The 19736-nt window shown below is 39.8% G+C and overlaps 1 protein-coding gene across 2 annotated transcripts in view; it reads right to left on the bottom strand.

Moving 5' to 3' along the window:
• The window catches only part of PECAM1 (platelet and endothelial cell adhesion molecule 1), a 65081-nt gene that overhangs the window by 8376 nt on the left and 36969 nt on the right, over window positions 1–19736 (bottom strand). The window contains exons 8-14 of one of the 2 annotated variants that reach the window (XM_070937738.1): window positions 19309–19590; window positions 16555–16662; window positions 15855–15882; window positions 14822–14895; window positions 13753–13812; window positions 11768–11836; window positions 9643–9696 (exon numbers count right to left, since the gene is read on the bottom strand). In XM_070937738.1, coding sequence (XP_070793839.1) covers window positions 9643–9696; window positions 11768–11836; window positions 13753–13812; window positions 14822–14895; window positions 15855–15882; window positions 16555–16662; window positions 19309–19590 — 675 coding nt within the window. The remainder of the gene's footprint in view (window positions 1–9642; window positions 9697–11767; window positions 11837–13752; window positions 13813–14821; window positions 14896–15854; window positions 15883–16554; window positions 16663–19308; window positions 19591–19736) is intronic. The other variant, XM_070937739.1, reaches the window with a different exon arrangement.

The raw sequence follows: 19736 nt of genomic DNA, 5'->3' as shown, positions 1-19736 counted from the left end.
CCTGAAGCAACAGTTATTCCAGCTACCTCCCTGTAGCATTAATACTAATGGCCATACTTGAGAAATGCTAATTAATATAATTTGTCAAAAGAGGCATATGACAGATCTGATGCATGAACTAGATGCGATGCTTATGATGATAGAAGTCTCCAGGAGACCAGAGAAGTATACTTTAGTAATGTGGAATAATATGGAAAAACATTCTGAGAAAAGCAAGCAACATCCAACCAGAGAGTCTGTCTTTATCTCTAAAACTAAAAATGTTAACCCATGCCATGCAGTCCTCTTCCTTCCCACAAAGCTTATCTCCATTATTTACACAAAACTGACTCACTGGAAATTTACCTACTTCTCTGTGACATAATCACATAGAATGGCTAAAATTTGTTGATCAGGCCAAGAAAGACACATGGAGTTATTTCTGAGTAGATTCCTTTATTGTTCCTCACCTATGGACAGAGATCTTGCCAGAAAGCAGCTATGTGACCACAATAGATATACTCTAGAAATCATTAGTGAGGGCCCGTTTTAACTCTCTTCCTCCCAACCAAACTTTCCATGCATCCCTGCCTCCTTTCCCTCTGGAATGCAGCCCCTCCCTCCTGGGAATCCAGACTACATTCCACTACACTCATCCAACTATAGTCCACAAGATAATTAGAAAAACAGAACAACAGTACTGTAACAGTTATGGCAACAGAGAAGTCTGAATGTGCGTCCCCTTCTCTCACCTTGTGGGAACTAGAGAGAGTCCTATCTGAGATGTTGTCTCAAGGTATTTTCTTGACAAGGGCTCAAGCCCCTCTTATCTGACTGTTGCCTTTATAATGGGTCTTCCTTTGGTTCTTCAAGGCTAGTCCTGATACCCTCTATGCAACTCTCTCACAAAACACATGCTCCAAATAAGTTTGCTGGTTGGCCATGGAAACTCAGGGAATGGCTTTTGATTAGTCACTTTTTGTCAGCCCAAAAGATCACAGAAAATGGTACTTGTGGGAAAAGAGAAAAAATGAAATGTGTCAGCCCTTTGAGTAGACTAAGCAAACATACTTCACAAGAATTCTGGAACTCTATTCTATTGAATTTGTCTATATTAACATAGTGAAAACATGATTGAATTTTCATTATCTCCAGAGAATCAAGGCAGAATACATCTGAGTTTTTTTCTACAGGTCGTCCTTGATTTATAACCATTCATTTAAAGGCTGCTTGAAGTTACAAAGGCACTGAAAAAAGTGGCTTAGGACCATTTTTCACACTTATGACAGTTGCAGCATTCCCATGGTCTGTAATCATAAGTCAAGGACTATCTGTAGTGTTTTCTTCCTTTCCCTTATAACATACAATATATAGTAACTATCATCACCTAGTTTCTCCCAGATCTTCTCTGTGGCTTTCCACAGAGCCTTAAGCTTTTGAGAAAAGGTGGGATATAAGCCTAAAAAATAAGCAAGCAAATATTTCCACTCCCCTGCAGCACCTTCTAAAGTTAGAAATCCCCTATTTCATATTGATCCCAGGCTCTTCTCCAATTGCTTATTCAGAAAAATAGAGGTTTCTCGCACAGATATATACTTGGCAAGAAAAAATAGATACGAGGATGTGGCTCAACCTTTTGTTCAGCCTTTTCCAATTTGATGAGTTTTACTTCACCTTCCATGACCCCCAGCCAGCATGGTCTTCACTAACAAGGCAAGCATAAGATATGGAAAGCAATTGTGATTTTTGTAAAGAAGATAAACTCCAGAACAATAATCCCCTTCAACCAGTTAAGATCAAAGAGTCATTTGAAATGACATATCTGAAATAAATTACCCAAGACTTTTGTAGCGTGCTAACTATTGTCTTGCCAGGAAGGAGGAAATTATAAATTTTGTATATTTCTAGAGCTCCAAATGAAAGGTTGTCCGTTAATTTTCTGGGAGATGGAAAATTGAAAAAAAAAAAAAATCAATGGATAGCCCATGTTTTACTCACCCTATATCAGTCTGGTGGCCAGCAATATTTTATGATGAAGTCTAACCTAATTGCTGCATAACCTATGTTAATACTAAAACAGCTAAATTATTTTATCTCCCAATGCGGCTTTAGATCACTTTAAATCAGCTTTCCTCAATAAAGTACTCTCCAGATGTGATGGGGCTGCATTTACTGTTATTATCATATCCCGTAAGCTGGTTATCTTCATTACTACTGCATTAGATCCTTAGAAGATAATGCTGATCCTTCATTCAGGTACTCACTCAGTGTTCATGAAAAATTTGAACACTGCCTGCTTACAGGTAATCCTTGATTTACAACTATTTGTTTAGTGACCATTTGAAATTATAGCAGTGCTGAAAAAAATGACTTATGACCACTTTTCACACTTATGACTGTTACGGCATAACAATAAATGCTTCAGATATCAGTGCTGTCATGATTCTAGAGATGCTTATATCTTCTCCGCAAGTCTTTCTTGATTGTGTGTACAGGTAGTCCTCGATTTACAATAGACCATTTAGTGACCTTTCGAAGTTACAAGGGCACTGAAAAAAGTGACTTATGACTGTTTTTCACACTTATGACCATTACAGCATCCCCATGGTCATGTGATTGAAATTTGGGTGCTTAGCAACTGGCATGTATTTATGACGGTTGCAGTATCCTGGGGTCATGGGATAACTTTTTGTGACATTCTGACCAGCAAAGTCAATGGGGAAATTAGATTCATTTAACAACCATGTTACTAACGTAACAACTGTAGTAATTACTTAACAAATGTGACAAGAAAGATTGTAAAACGGGGAAATTTCCTTTAACAGCTGTCTTGCTTAGCAACAGAAATTTTGGACTCCATTGTGATCATTAGTTGAAGCCTATCTGTATTATATTTCCAAATATTTATTTCATAAGGAAATAATGTAGGAGTTCCAAAGAAAGGAATTTAGTTTAGACTTGCACTTTTAACAAAAGTACTGTAGAATAGCCAACTGTTCGGCAAATGCATTTCAGTTTTAAAGATTGAGTCAACATAAAAGCACTATAAAGGTTCTTGCCCAAATGCAAATCCAAACATATATAAGGAAATGAGCAAAGTACATATGAAGTTTATGAATACTATGATGCTATGTCCATCTACTCTTCCAGTTCCGGACAAAATATCCAATCCTAGTATTTTTAGCAATACCAATAGCACGTAGACTTATATACAGCTTCACAGTGCTTTACAGCCCTCTCTAAGCGGTTTACAGAGTCAGCCTATTGTCCCCCAACAATCTGGGTCCTCATTTTACCCATCTCGGAAGGATGGAAGGCTGAGTCAACCTTGAGCCTGATGAGATTCGAACTGCCAAACTGCAGCCAGCAGTCAGCAGAAGTAGCCTACAGTACTGTATTCTAATCACTGCGCCACCACATCTCATTTTAAAATGATGTTTAGCACTTTCATGGGATTCTAAACAAGGCTGGTATTTGCTAGGAAGAATCTCAACTCATATAAGAGCATCCTTATATGAGTCTGGAATTTGGAAGCAGGAAATTGGCACAAGTTTTTAGAGCTCTGCAAAATACAACAAGGTTTTCTCATGCCTGGTGCTGCTGAGAATATTTGTTTTTCCACAGAATGTTGTGGGTGGCACAATGTTATGCTGAGCTCTTCCTGACTCGACACAAAACCTAACGCCTAAAACCTGAGTCATTTTTCCAGCGCATAGCACAAATGTGTAGTTTGTTGATTAAAACAACTTGGGGCAGGGTAGAGTTATAGCAATTTTTTAAAAAGATAATTAATTTAAAGATAAAACCCCTGTTGCATAAATTTGAGGATCAGACTCAATAAATGATTCAGGAACGAAGTGTTCAAACAAAGTACTATTTATTTACAGTAGGCATTCTATATTCACTGAATGATCGTAGATAGAAGCAAGTAGGAGGTGCGTACGTCCCCTTTTATATCAATGAGGCGGAGTAATGGATGGGAGTGGTTACATATGAATACATTAAGAAAGAAGAATAAATTAACCCCTGATACCCTGTGAATATACATTTTCCCCATTTGAGAATAAGGCATTTACTCGTGACAACCCCCCCCGGCCACGGCCGTCATATGCTCTTCTAAAGAAAGCCGTGCATCCAGGAGGACGCCCAAGTTGTGAGCCCTCTCCGTGGGGGCCAGTGATTCGCCCCCAATAACCAGCGATGGCACCAGCTGGTTATATCGGGACGCTGGAAGCCACAGCCACTCGGTCTTGGAAGGGTTGAGTCGGAGCCTGTTTCTACCCATCCAGGTCCGCATGGTCTCCAGGAACTGGGACATCACTTCAAGGGGATCGTTGGGGTGACCTGGGGTGGAGATGTACAGCTGGGAGTCATCAGCGTACTGATGGAACTCCACCCCGAAGCCACGGATGATCTCACTCAACGGCTTTACATAAATGTTGAACAGAAGGGGCGAGAGGACCGACCCTTGCGGTACCCCACAAACAAGGCACCTCGGGGTCGACCGCTGCCCTCCTGTCAACACAGATTGCGACCGATCAGAGAGGTAGGAGGAGAACCACCGCAAAACGGTGCCCCCCACCCCCAACCCCTCCAATCGGCGCAACATGATACCATGGTCGATGGTATCAAAAGCCGCTGAGAGATCTAATAGGACCAGGATAGAGGAGCAACCCCTATCCCGAGCCCTCCAGAGATCATCCACCAACGCGACCAATGCCGTTTCCGTGCTGTGCCCAGGCCTGAAGCCGGACTGGAGTGGATTTAGATAGACAGCTTCATCCAGGTACTGTGGCAGCTGCCGCGCCACAAATATATCATTGTTCCCTTCAATCTGATGCTGTTGGGACCATGCCCAGAGTAGTGTGTGTGTGATTCTGGGCACATTTCCAAAAGGATATTGACAAGTTGGACAGGTTTCAGAGGACAGTAATATGGATGATAGAAATTCTTGAGGACAAGCCCTAGGAAGACAGAAGGCGCTTGGGATGAGCAGTTTGAAGAAAAGACTTAGGAGATATAGTAGCCATGTTCATGGCATTGAACTATTTTCCATGGCCAATGGAAAACTAGGAGCAGAAATAAAAGGTATAAGTTGCAGCAAACTAAATTTTATTTAAATATCAGGAGAAACTTTCTGGATAAGACCTGTATAACAGTGGAACCACCTCTAGAGGCTTTTAAGAAGTTAGTGCATAGCCACCTCTCAAGGAGGGTTTCGTTGGGGTTTCCTGAACATTGAACATTGCAGTTCCTTGTGGCTATCTCCAAGTCTACAATTCTAAGGAAAAGAATCATAGTTCAAACCATGGATTTCATTCTGATTTTTTTCCTTCAAATTCTCATCAGTTGGTATCATTGATTTGCTTATTTTTTTCTCCTTTTGGCTTCTAGGTACTGTTACTCAATTACCATATCAACACCCAGAAGGTTTTGTGGCTATTAAATAGCAAGACATAAACAGTATAATCCTCATTCTAGATGTGCATATTTAAAAAGAACTGGGAGAGACGTAAGCAGTGCTTTTCTTCATTATAATATGAAGAGCCCATCAAGTTTATAAAATAATGAGTACCCTGATTTTTTAAATACAGGAATATGTCCAAGGTAGTATGCAGCTTTAAAGTATAACCATCAACTAAATAGAATAGAACGGGAAATAAAATAAGTGTCTTCAAACAGCAAGTCAAGAGAGAATGAAAGATAGATCGTACTTGGATAATGCCTAAACAAACTAACGTTCACAGTCAATTATATCCTTCCATGATAACAAATGTTCAAATACAAGTGGGCAATATTCAAGGCACAACAAAAGAGCGCGTACATGACAGACTCATCTCTATCACACTGTTGAGGGAAAGAAAAGTTCCATAAATAGAGTGAAGTGCACAACAGAGGAAATTTAGTGAGCTGTATTATCTGGGCTGTAGATGTCAAATGGGCAAAACAAAAATGAAAATAAATGTAGTGGCAGCTTAATTAAAACAAAAAATTCCTCAATGATTCCCCATGCATTTTATAATTCCCCACTTCCATTACATTAAAAATTAAAATTCAATGGCAACATTTGGGGAATGCACCCTGGCACTATGTTTGTGCCTGAGAAAAGAATGTAAAGAAAGCTATTGGATAGAGAAAATTATTTAACACAATAGATAATATTGTAACAGCATGACATTTTCTCTGGTCATGGTGTTCCTATAGGAACCAACTCTCTTCTCACTTAGCTCCATAAAGCTATTGTCAGTGTAGTGTTGAGAGTTTGTTTGGTGCAGTAGATGCAGTATTGAATTAGTACTAGGAGACCCTAGTTCAAATCCAATCTGAACCATGGAAATTCATTGGGGGGGGGACTTCAGATGAATCACCATCTCTCAAACCAAATGAGCCCACCTTATGGTTGTGGTAGGTACTGAAGGAGAGCTACACCTACAATTGATCACCAGACTTCTTGGAGGAAAGGCACAATTCTCTTCTATGGAAAGGCCTAATTGAAATTAGCAAATAACATAAGTACATTTTCCAATTATCCGTGAAATGGAAATGGAATGCTTCCAGATGTCACTGTTGACACTGGCATTGAGCATGCTGCTTGAAAATTGTGAATTCTCTGGAAATTGTTACTTCAGAAGATTTGTTAGTCCAGAAGGCCACACTTTTTTCCCCTTTATTATTTTTACAAATAACTCAAGGCAGTGAACATACCTGGAGAGAGTGACTGTCCCAAAGTCATCCCTCCAGCTTTCATGCTTAAGGAAGGACTAGAAGTCACAGTCTCTGTTTCTTAGAATCTCAGAAGCTAGTGGAGCTTTTAAATGGAGTTCATAGGCCAAGATATTTCCCCACCTCTTTATTTTGTTGATTCTCCTGTATGGGCGGAATGTGTGTTTTTATATAAATACCATTATGAGCTATCTCCATAATTAAAGTCAACATAGTTATGTTTCAATAAGTAACATAATAAACTTCCAAACTGCTTTTAATGTTGTGTGATGTCCTGCTTATCTGTTTGAAACACTTTTCCTGTGTATCTCACAGGAAAAACAGATGTAATTAGAACAATACATTCTTACTACGTTTCCAAAAATAACTGAAGTTGCAGCCGGATATGTGCAAGAGAGAAGGTGGAATATAAAATGAAGGGGTGCTTCTCGCCAATCAAATCCAGATCACATTTTTAATCAAGTGACATTGATTAAACAAATTTTCTTCCTTACAACAAATGAAATACTGATTTTAAAAGTTTTGAAGCAAGACATGCCCTTTACAAGCTCATTTAGGTTGATGAAGTAGTGAAATTTGTTTTGGCATAAATTTTCCCGAAAGAGAATCGTTGCATAAAATATAGCAACCTATACCTCACCCTAGGTGATGATGCAAAAAGGAAATGTAGAATTTTATCAGGCCCCTGTCAGGAGGCGGGAAGCGAAAGAAAAATCCTCCTACCGATAATTCTTTAAAGTTAAACAAAGCCAAGTTGAGGCAAATCAAATTTTGCATTCTAAGAAATGTCTGTTGAGATTCTCAATCAGCCAAGTCATAGTTCCTCCAAAGGTGCTTTTTTTTCCAAAAGGCAACTGGACTTCTTTGGTTTCAACAAGAAAGCCCAGCTGCCTTTTGGACAAAGCACCTTTGGGGCATAGAAACATTATAGGCACTCCTCATTTAATGACCAGGCATTTCACAACAGTTCAAAGTTACCCTGGCAGTGGTGGGTTGCCCCTGATTTGGACTGGTTTGCAAGAACCGGTAGTAAAACCGGTGGGAGGCTCCGCCCACTGCCCCAGATGTCATCATAGGTGATCTGCGCATGCGCAGAAGCTTGGCACGTGCAATCCCATTGCGAACCGGTAGTAAAGGTAAATAGAACCCACCCCTGCACCCTGGCTGTCGTAAATGGTCATGATGTGCCCCTCCTGCAGTCACATGCTCCCATGTTGGGTAGGTCAACTTAATTCTGGGCTCAATTATGGTGGTAAATTGAGGACTGATTTTATTGATGTTACCTCCTAGCTGATACCACTCTACTTCCAAGTTAGGCATGTTTATATGTTTATAGATTGAAAAGGCCTTTACTTTCACAGTACACCAAATATCAGCTCTTTGATCTATTCCCCCTCTCTCCCACCAACATTGGTAGCCCATAAGAGTTACAAATACCTCTCCTAGGAGCTAGGAAGATAACATCTTCCCTGGAGTATTATTCCAAGACCTTTAGGACTGAAGCATAAATACAAGTATAGAAAACAGCAGTCAGCAAGAGATCCACATATTCCTTAAAACCTTCTATATTTTCATTTCTATATTTAAGGATTTTTCTTTTTTAGTATATGTATTTTTTCCAAATCAGTTTTTCCAAAATTATAAAAGATAAAGTTCAGTAAAACATAACATCCCCAAAAGTTTAAACTTAAATCTGGTTAAAAAGCTTTCACATGAAAAAAGAAAAGAAAACACTCTGAATAAAATTATTGATTATAAGATTAACCTAGAGGTAGAGATTACCACCCCATATTTGGGAAGATAAAAAGTTGTACATTTGCCAAAGATGTACAAATTGACATGCACTGTTTCCTGTGCAAATTAATGAAAGGTTGTCATTCATCCCTAGATAAAAATAAGCTGTGTACCTGAACAATCATGAGAAAACAATTAAAGTATCAAAGAAATCAACTCAGATTTCTTGTTTGGGGCACAAATGACCAGGCTCAAATTATCTTACTTTGGACTATGCAAAGACCTAGCTCTCTGGAAAAGGAACTAATGCTGGGAAAGGTGGAAGGAAAGAGAAGAAGAGGACAACCAGCAGAAAGGATGGATAGATTTATTTACAGTGGTGATGGATGCGCTGCTGGAAGATTTGAAGGACCTATCTGTCCCTAATTGTCATGCAGAAAAACTATCTGTATGGTTGTTAAGAGCTGACACCTATCTATTGCACATAATCACTTGGGTGGCCCAGCCTTCACAAGACTCTGAAAAGACAAGATTCATGGCATTCTGGAGTAGAATGGGACAACTCGCTGCGGCCAATTCTCCACTGCCAACTCTCCACAACCAGCTCACCACAGGACAACTCGCCACAGCCAACTCGCCACAGGACAATTTACAATCATTTAAAAAGGGAAGAAAAATAAGGAATAGAAAGCAATAATCAGGCGTTTCGTTTGGGTGACAAGCAACGACAGTTTTAAAACCACAATTTATGATGACATCAAGCTTAAACGACTGCGTACAAGGAACTTCAGAGAGATGTATTCAGATCAAAATAATTGTAACAGGAATAACACCAGGTATGTCTTAAAGGACAAACTGAGATGTACCATCAGCATGATGTTGATGAGTAGTTTAATAACTGCCTGCACAATAATTCTTGACTTTATAACTACTCAGAAGTAAATCCTATTAATAGGATTTAATCTCAGGAAAATTATAAGCCTTAGTTGCTCTCCTATAATCCTAAGTAGATATGTATTCAGAACTTAAATTCCACAGAATTTCATGAGACTTCTTTCCAAGAATATTCATTATGTCTGGTATGAGTTTGCAATCTATGAATTTATTATTTTTGTTTTCTTCTTTCTTTAAAAAAATAGGTGTAAAAGTACCAGGCAGAGATAGTACTTAACTTTTATATCTAATGTTTTCCATTTGTTTACTTACCATTAATAGTTTTTCTGATTTCAGTATAAACTGTCTCATTATTCGTTACAGGAGCTAGAAAATAAAACCAGTGTAGAATCAGTGTAGAAACTATCTTCAAATGGGTCAAAATAAACTATAAAGGTGGTGGCTAGGAAGCTGACCAATGTAGCTGCTTCCAATATAGCTGAGGGAGGCCATAATTTCTCTATTTTGTTTAGACCCTAACCAGATGGGTAAGGCACTGAACCATGGTTCAATCTGCAGAGGTCATTTCTGCATCAGTGACTTCATTGGCTTCTAGCATCTTCATAGCATCACTCAGTCCCTGATGAAGTAATATACAGCCTGTTCTCATTGCAGTTATTTTGGCAGAATAAAGATCAGATGACTCCAGAAAATGCTATAAACCACTTGTGTGGAAATGATATGTCAGTTATCTCTTGCAAATGTGAACAGAATTTATTTCTATACCTTCCTATTTTTTTCTGTCCCCCTGAAAAATTGTTATGAATGTGTCTAATAAACAACATCTTTAATTCAGGCAATTAATTCTCTGGCAAATTATTCTTCTGATCAAAATACAAAATAGGTGACCCAGATGGCTCCTTCTGTATCTTCCTCCCCATTACAAATCTTTCATAAAACGATTGGCTAACGATTTTTTATCCAGGAAAGCATATCCATCACTCATTCATCATTTTTTTATGAGAGGATCCTACGCTTTCAATAATGCCATATACAAAGATACATTTTTAATAACAACCAAGATGCCGTTATTAAGTGCCTGCACCAAACTGATTGCACGTAGGAAAGGAAAAAAAATTGGAACCTTATGCAAACCTGGAAGTGAGACATTCAGTCTTGTTTTGTAGAAGAAAGGAAATGTGCTGGCATGACGGCTTGGGAGGTTTTTTTAACCTTTTAAGGATTTCTGTTTAAAATATCAAATGAGATCATCCCTGCTTATGAGGCCCTAAAAGCTCCGTTAAGGTGTGGCCCGCTTTCTAAGTTCATACATATACAAGCACTCAAAAACTAACATGAACTAATCACAATCTTTCCTAGGTTGCTAATACCTAAGACTCTGGATTCAAGGCATTACCAGATGTGTCTTCAAATCTGCTGGGAGAAATGACAAGGCATTTGGTTGACTAATTGGGGTGGGGCATTTTTGCTCCAAATAAATTGGTCCTTAGCACCCTTACGCTACTCCCCATTCGCCAGGGCATGGGGCATGTTCCCGCTCAAACAAATCCATTTGTTTGTCTACTGGGGGACATCACACAAGCCTTTTGGAGCCTCCGTGATTGAACGAATGGCAGGATGCAAATACTCCAATAAAGGCTTCAGGAGGACAGGAGATATAGGCCCTGAAGGATAGTTTTGCATGAACTGGGGATATGTATTGCTCTCTAAGCTAGCCAATAGGGGGAAATAATTCCATAGACAGACATCATGCCATAGATGAGCAGAACTCAAGCCCTGGAAGACTGATATAGTGAAGTGATCCACAGACATACTAGGCAGCCTTGATGGCTAGAATGTTGGATCCCTAAGGGGCACCAGGCTGGGGAGACATATTCAAGCCTCAGTTGCCCATAGTCATCTTCTGGTGAGGTAACTTTTATACAACTAGTTTTCTGAAGTCAACCTAAAACGGATTTGTTGCATCAAGAGAAAAATTATGAAGTTGTTTCTCATGCTGGTGCCCCATAGTCTGATTTCTTTTCCCTCCTCCCCCCAAAACCCCTCTGCTCTGGAAGAAAAAGGAAGTTTTCAGACCCAATTGTGAGGCAGCCATTGGAAGGAAAGAGCAGGAAATTAAAAGGATCCATTTGTTCAAGGTTTGATTTAATCTGCTCTTCAGAAAGCTGAAGGCAGAACTGAACTTTGATAGCTTTTTCAGGCTAACGATTCAGTGCAGGTGGCCCATCTTGTCACAATGAACAGGATAAAAGGCCAGTTTGTTAATTAATAAACAAGCTAGAAGGAAGAGAGCTGCTGGCTCTTGAAGCAGGGGCTGTATTTCTTCCTGTTTATCCAGACCTAATTGTTGCTGCTTCTGAAAAAAAATGATTCCGGGAACTACCCATCAATCTCACAGCTGTTCTGGACACACTATGTCCCAAGACGTCCTCCTTACCTCGGTAAGGGTCAGGCACTGATACTTGTACTTCTGTATATTCCACTTCAGGATCCTCAATGTCAGATCCTGCCAAAGCAGAATAAGAAAACTTTTGTTTCTGTTGCACTCCAAAACAACTGAGAAGTTGCACATTAATGCCTGCCTTTGGTTCAAGTTGATCTTATTCCACTGACTTTATAAAAACAATGCTGGCATTTGTTTAAATGACTAAATATGTGCATTTTCCTCCAGCAAACACCTTATGGCTTGGTATGATGTATAAACCAGCAGAGTAAGATACGGTGTTTTCATGCAACACATTAAGCCATGGATTGATGGAAAGAAAGAAAAAAACATATCAGCACAACCTTTGTGTGTTCACTTCCTTTTGTATATTTTTTTTTGGAGAAATATAACTAACCAACAAACCAACACATCAAAAATATTAATATAGTAATAATGCAGGAAAAACCTACCTATATTACAATGATTAAGGGGGTGATCTAAATGCTTATTTTGTATTTATATCATACATATCTTTTTTTTCCTAGTTTTATCCTTTATTTCTTCATTTCAATCCTGTAAATCTTTCTTTTTCCCCTTGATTAATTGCCTGCCTGATTATAGGCTTTATTGACTATATTATAATGATTATAAATTATTAATTGATGGACTGATTATAGGTTGCGTTAACAGAGGGATAGAATCAAGAACATGGGAAGTATTAGTACCACTTTATAAAGCCATAGTAAGACCACATTTGGAATACTGCATCCAGTTTTGGTCACCACAATATTAAAAAGATATTGAGACTCTAGAAAGAGTGCAGAAAAGAGCAACAAAGATGGTTAGGGGGCTGAAAGCTAAAATATAGGAAGAACAGTTGAAGGAATTGGGTATGTCTAATTTAGTGAAAAGAACTAGAGGAGACATGATAGCAGTGTTCCAGTATTTGAGTGGCTGCCACAAGGGAGAGAGGGTTAACCTGTTTTCCAAAGCACCAGAAGGCAGGACAAAAAACAATGGATGGAAACTAATCAAGGAGAGAAGCAACCTAGAACTAAGGAGAAATTTCATGACAGGTAGAACAATTAATCAGTGGAATGGGTTGCCTTCAGAAGTTGTGGGTGGTCCAACACTGGAATTTTTTAAGAAGAGACAGGACAACCACTTGTCTGAAATGGTATACAGCAGGAGTGTCAAACTCAAGGCCCACAGGCTGAATCCGGCCCTCGGAGTCCTTAGATCTGGCTTGCAGGGCCACCCTAGAAACAGTGAAGGACCAGCCAGCAGTGCCTCTTCCAGAGAAAATGGCTGTCTGTGACCCTCCCGAGCTCTGTTTCCCTGGCCGAAGGTTTCAGGAGGCCATCGCAACTGAAAACGGAGTTTGGGAGCCCGTTTTTGCTGGCAGAGCACGCACGCCGCCACAGGAGTCCCTGACATGAGTGATGTCAAGCTGGCCACACCCACTCTGGCCACAGCCACGCCCCCCCAATCAAACACCACCCTGGTGTGGCCCTCAATGTAATCGAATATGACACCCCAGTATAGAGTCTCCTGTTTGAGAGAGGGTTGGACTAGAAGACCTCCAAGGTCCCTTCCAACTCTGTTATTCTGAATTTATATGCTATTAAGCTGGTGTCAATTCTGGTGACCACAAAGAAAGACTTCCTCTAGGATGATTTCCCCCTTAATGTTTAGTTTATTTTACCTGACCGCACTGCAAAAGGATGGTTAGCCAGGCTTGGCTCATTTTACACATCTCTAAACTGCTCTAGGTGGCCTTGGCTTAAGGAAGGAAGTGTGGCTTTAGCAAAATTACAGCTAAAGGCAATTCAAGAATGTACTGTGCATGGGTTGAGTGTAAAATAAAGGTAACATCAAAAAACAAACAAACAAACAAACAACCTGTTGCCAAGGGTTGTATCCCATAGGTGAATACAAGCAGAAAAAGACACTAGGCTAAAAAGTTAAAATTTGATGTGGAAACCCAAAGATATTACCTCTATTATCCTCTTTTGCACTGATGTGATTTTTTTCGCCATCTTCATTATACCCTGAACCTAAATGGCAAAAATGAAGATAGAAAGACAAAAAGGCGCATCAGGGAGAGAATGAGTGTTTTTACCCATTTCAGATTCTGATCATTCTCATTCTTTATTTTAAGCTATAACTATCAATTAGTCTCTAAGGAATTACCCCTGAAAAAAATACATCCCTCAGTAATTCCCCATCACTGTCACATGTTTGGTTACATTAACACAACTATTACACTGAGCCAAAGGGGTTAATGATCTTAGGACTAGACTGGACCATTATCAATGTCATTGTCATCTTGGCAATGTTGCCATTACATTGCCATTACAAAAGAAAGGATTCTCCCGCAGGATCTGCTAATTGCAGATTGGAGAGGACCCGCCAAGTGAATTTAGAGGAGAGGCACCAACAACATTTTCAACATTGAATACCAAGAAAGAGAGTTCATCTGCTCCAGTTGTGTTTATCAGCTTCTTCCAGCACAAGCTGTGGTATCTGGTCAATCTAAAGTGGACCAAGCCCTGGGGTGATAGCCATCAGTGGTGGCTGCTGTGGGCATGTCCCCCTTTCTGGTCCTTGGCCAATGATTTTCAGGGCTGCAGGAGTGTCACAGTTCTCTGTGCCAAAATGCTATTGCTCTCATTTTTCTATCAACCCATGGCTAGCATGAGACGAAATGGAAGCAAATTATTTGGTAAAACCATGGGCAGCTTTACTAAAAGGATGTGACTTCCAGAAAAAAGTGGGGGAGGAGAGCAGCTTTGATGCCAGTTCTCTTGAGTCTGTTCCTCTTTCCCCACTTTGCTTGATCACTCATAGGACAGGAAGCCTAACCACAGAAGTCCTGCAGGTCTTCTACCAGGAGCTGGCATGAAAGGAGATGTTCTCTGGTGCAGACCAAATCGCTATTCTGCTTTGTCGCCAGGGCAGATTACGTTAGAAAGGCCAATTTCCACAATGGATGACAGCATTTCATAGCTTCTGTGAAGATGTGCCGAAATCTATAACGGGCATTAAGAAAGTAAATAATCTTACCATAATAGAATTCTCCTTCATTATTATGTCCTGTTGTCAGTTTCCCATCCACTGAATTTGTTGCTCTTTTGGATCTAAAATGAAAGAGAAGAAGGGAAATAAAGAGGCACTTGCATTACAAATTACACACAGGATTATCCAAGGTCTCAGAAATATAGTTGTGTACCCTTCTGATGCCATAGAGCAGCCGTCCCCAACCTTTCCGGCAGCAAAGACATCAGTGGCAGTGGAAGCTTCATGCGCATGCTCACTGCTTCCGCAGCCCAGTTCCCAACAGGCCGTGGACCAGTACTGATCCACAGCCTGGGACTTGGGGATTCCTGCCATATAAGCAACCTTTCTGAACTAGTGAATCTATTCGGGAGCATTACAATCATGTTATAGGCTCTTCCACAAAATGGCTGACATGCCCCCTCACAAAACACCCATTTAGCAGAAGGCAACTATTGAGGTTTCTTCCTCATACTTTTCTAGCCGTCTGTGATATTCCTCACCTCTTCACCTTTTTCCTGGGGAGGAATACCTATACAATTAATTGGGAAAATGTCTGACTCTGTTTTTCCTTTTTTACCAAATATTCTTAATTCTATATTTCTACTTCTCCCACTCTTCCATAGTAGAAACTTTCCTAATGCTCTCAAAACATTAATATAATTTAACTAATCAATTAAATTATTTGTTGCATCCATTTGGGCAGATCAATGAGAGCGTTCCTACAGAACAGCATTAGGAATTTATTTATTGCTACCTGTAGATATATGTGCAGAAAGCAATTATGTTTGGAAGAGTTAGCGGTAAAAGGAAACCAGGCCGCCAAAGAACACAATTGCTGGACACTATCAAAGCTGACACCAGAAGCACAGAAAAACTCAAAGAAGTAGTGCAAGAGGTGGAGAGACCTGGCCCATAGAATTGCCAAAAATCTGACACGACTGAATGGATGATATCCTCCTCCCACCCCCTCCTCCTCTTCCTCCTCCTCATCATCATTGATATACATATATCATCAATAACAATTTGAATTCCAACTTACACAGCTAACTCCGTAGAAATGTTTTCTGCTTGATAAGGGGGGGAAAAACAATAAATTACTATGTTGCAGTACATAAACAGAAAGGCAGTTGTATAAACAAATGAACATGGAGGAAAAGTACTTCCCATATTGTTACTGTTACTCTAACACTCCACAAAGAACTCTGGAAGCATATGGTTCTCAGTTTAAACCCATGTTAGTTTTTTCTAATTTCTTAAGGAATAATTTGTCATCGTAGCTATCAAAAAATACAATAGAGTTTGTAAAGTAGGGCCATGTAAAATGGTAAATGAGACAGGTATGAAAAAATCTTACAAGACAACATTTGTAAAAATATGCTGGAGGATCAAAACAAAAGAATTCTCTATAACCAGTAGGGAACCAATTATCAGAAATTAGTTTTACAAACAGCAACATACATATCCTTTCCACTGACAATCAAAAATCCCCTTAATCATATAGTTTTAAATAGGCAATTTCTACAAAACTGCACTACTGCAGGACAAACGAAGCACAAACTTAGTTTGGAGAAAGAAAGAGTATTAATTAAAGTCGGTGGAAGTGGTCTTCTTTTATTCCTTTTGTTAAGGTTAATAAGGGAAATGCAGCATGAATTCTAATAACCAAAAAGGTTCAGAAGAAGATTTCTGTACTATTCACTAATCAAGTAAGAACTAAAGATTTTTAAGATAGGTTTTACCCTTTGCTTTCAAACGACAATTCAACCAAATGATTGTAATTATAGCGGCAAGAAAAATCAGGAGGATTGTGGTTACAATAAGTCCTTTCTTCCATGAAGCCATGACAACTAAAAATTAAGAGAAAAATAGGTCACAATTCAGGCATATAATATCATAAGAATCTCTTCTTACCGTGTCAACTCTTCACTGTGTCTGGGTCAGTTATGGCACTAAGTTAGAGTTTACTTTAACTGTTCTGCTAACCTTGTGCACAAAGGTAAACCATAAAGTAGGGGTAGAAAAAGGTTGGCCCTCTACCCCCCCTTTCATGGTTTCCATAGTCCTCTCCTTCAAAACAAGGTAACCAGAAATGGTGCTACTGAACCACAATCCTCTCCAGCTATGTTAAAAGGAGGAAGATCCCTGGGGTTTCCAATAGAGGAATATCTAGAGGGGGGAAATGTTACAGGTAGTCTTCAATTTATTACCACAATTGAACCCAAAATTTTTGTTGCTAAGTGAGACATGTATTAAGTGAGTTTTGCTCCATTTTATAACCTTTCTTGCCATTGCAGTTGTTAAGTTAGTAATCCAGTCGTTAAGTGAATCTGGCTTCCTCAATTGACTTTGTTTGTCAGAAGTTCGCAAAAGGTGATCACATGACCCTAGGACACTGCACCGGTCATAAATATGAGTCAGTTGCCAAGCGTCTGAATTTTGGTCACGTGACCATAGGGAGGCTGCAACGGTCATAAGTGTGAAAAACAGTCATAAGTCACTTTTTTCAGTACCTTTGTACATTTAAACAGTCACTAAATGAACTGTTGTAAGTTGAGGACAGTTTGACAGTTAGAAAAATTAATCAGCAGAACGAATTGCCTCCAGAAGTTTTGGGTGCTCTAGCACTGTAGGTTTTTACGAAGAGATTGGTCAACCAGTTGTCTGAAATGGTGTAGAGTCTCCTGCCTGAGCAGGGACTAGAAGTTGGACTAGAGGAGCCTGTAGTACAATGGACTGAGGAACCTGTAGTACAGTGGACTAAAGCACTGTTATTAACAACTGCTGTCACAGGAGGCTGTCACAGCTGAAAACGGATCCTGGGCGGGCCGTGTGCGGCCTCCCCGAGTTCTGTTTTTGCTGGCAAAAGAATACCGGAGGATGTCGCAGCTGAAAACAGAGCCTGGGAGGGCCATGCGCAGCCCTCTCGAGCTCTGTTTTCACTGGCAGAGGCACCATGGGCTGATCCTTCATTGTTTCCAGGGCGGCCTCATGGGCCAGATCTAAGCACCCTTGAGTTTGACACCCCTGCTCTAATAGAATTTGACAAAATATAGAGGAAAGGCCACAGAATAAAGGCTAGATATAATGGAATTCTCTTTGCACTTTTGCTTGGTATGAAAGAACACGAACTTCTTTCCATTGGCACATTACATTCCTAGATGTACACATTTTTGTACTCATGTACATAGGCATCAGCTTCTAACATCAAAGTGAGAAAATGTGCATCAGGATGCAAATTCTCCCCTTTTTGTCTATAGAGGACAGTGTTTATGTGGCAACACTGAGGTACATGTGGTTCCATCACTTATCCCATATCTACGTCACTGATGAGCTATTACAGGTAGTCCTTGACTTACAACCATCCACTTAGTGGCCATTCGAAGTGGCGATACTGAAAAATGTGATTTACGACCATTTTTCACACTTAGGACCTTTGCAGCATCCTCATGGTCATGTGATTAAAATTCAAACTCTTGGCAACTGGAACATATTTATGACAATTGCACTATCCCGAGATCATGTGACCAGCTTTTGCAACCTTCCTGGTCGTCATCCGACAAGCAAAGTCAATGGGGGAGAGGGGTGAGCCAGATTCACTTAACAACCATGTGATTCACTTAATAACTGCAGTGATGCATTTAACATCTGGCAAAAATGGCCGCAAAATGATTCAAAACTCAATTGCTTGGCAATGGAAATTTTGGGCTCAGTTGTGCTTGTACCCGTGCATTCGTTTGAAATCTGGGATAATTCATGTTTCCTGTCAGATCCTATCTAAGTTTTATCCTGGCATTTGAAATATTTTACATGTAATCCTCAATTTATGTCCACAATTGAGCCCAAACTTTCTGTTGTTAAGTGAGACATTTGTTAAGTGGGGTTTGCCTCATTTTATGACCTTTCTTGCCAAAGTTGTTCAGTGAATCACTGCAGCCGATAAGTTAGCAACCCGGTTGTTAAGTGAATCTGGCTTTCTCATTGACTCTGCTTGTCAGAAGGTCACAAAAGGGGATCACATGATCTTTGGGACACAACCAACGGTCATAAATATGAACCAGTTGCCAAGCGTCTGAATTTTGATCACATGATCATGGGGATGCTGCAATGGTCGTAACTGTGAAAAACAGTCATAAATCACTTTTTTCAGTGCTGTTGTAACTTTGAACAGTCACTAAAATGAACTGTGGTAAATCAATGACCGCCTGTGCAGAACAGAATCTGAGAGATTGTTCTAAGAAAATGTTTTCAGAAATGCAGAAAAATTGTCCCTTATCCTCTTGTGGTGCACAATACACACTTTAATTCTTTCTTTTGTACCCTTGTACTAACCAAGCGGTTCTTAGCACTTCTTGGAGGTATTATGTAGTGAAATTTAACCTCATCAAGTGCAATATCTACACCTTGTATCATGATGACACAACGCGTGTTCAGTGATGAACAACAGAAGGCAGGGCTGATAGACTTTGTCTTCTGTGCTCAGGAGCAGGACATACCCTTGACTAGGATCTTCTGGCTTTCCACAAAAGATTTTGCTTGGTTGTCAGCTCTGCAGAAGTAACTCCCTTCATCCTGGCTTGTGAAGCGTCTCTTTTCCCAAAAAACTGACAGTTTTTCCTTTTCTATGACCTGATATAAGGATTTGCCATCATTTTCTTTAAAAAAGTGGAACTCAATAGGGAAGGATCCTGAGTCAACCGAGCAGAAAAATACGAGTTCGCTGCCATCTTCTATGTTCTCCTGTGGTTTCCTTTCAAAAGTTATGTTAACAACTGGAGCTGTGGATGAAAGTACATGGGCAAAAGTCAGCAGCAGATTAAACTGGGTTAACAAAGGTCCCAATCCTTCCCAACTGTGTTTTGTTTTTTATTTGTTTGTTTTCCTGCTTTTATAATTTGTACAAACAACTCAAGGCAGCAAATAT

Source organism: Pituophis catenifer, unplaced genomic scaffold (genome assembly GCF_029215685.1).
Source record: "Pituophis catenifer annectens isolate HBS135680 unplaced genomic scaffold, rPitCat1.0.hap2 SCAF_2, whole genome shotgun sequence".
In the NCBI taxonomy this organism is placed as follows: Eukaryota; Metazoa; Chordata; class Lepidosauria; order Squamata; family Colubridae; genus Pituophis; species Pituophis catenifer.
Note: the sequence above shows the minus strand (reverse complement) of the source record. Positions and strands in the feature narration are given on the sequence as shown.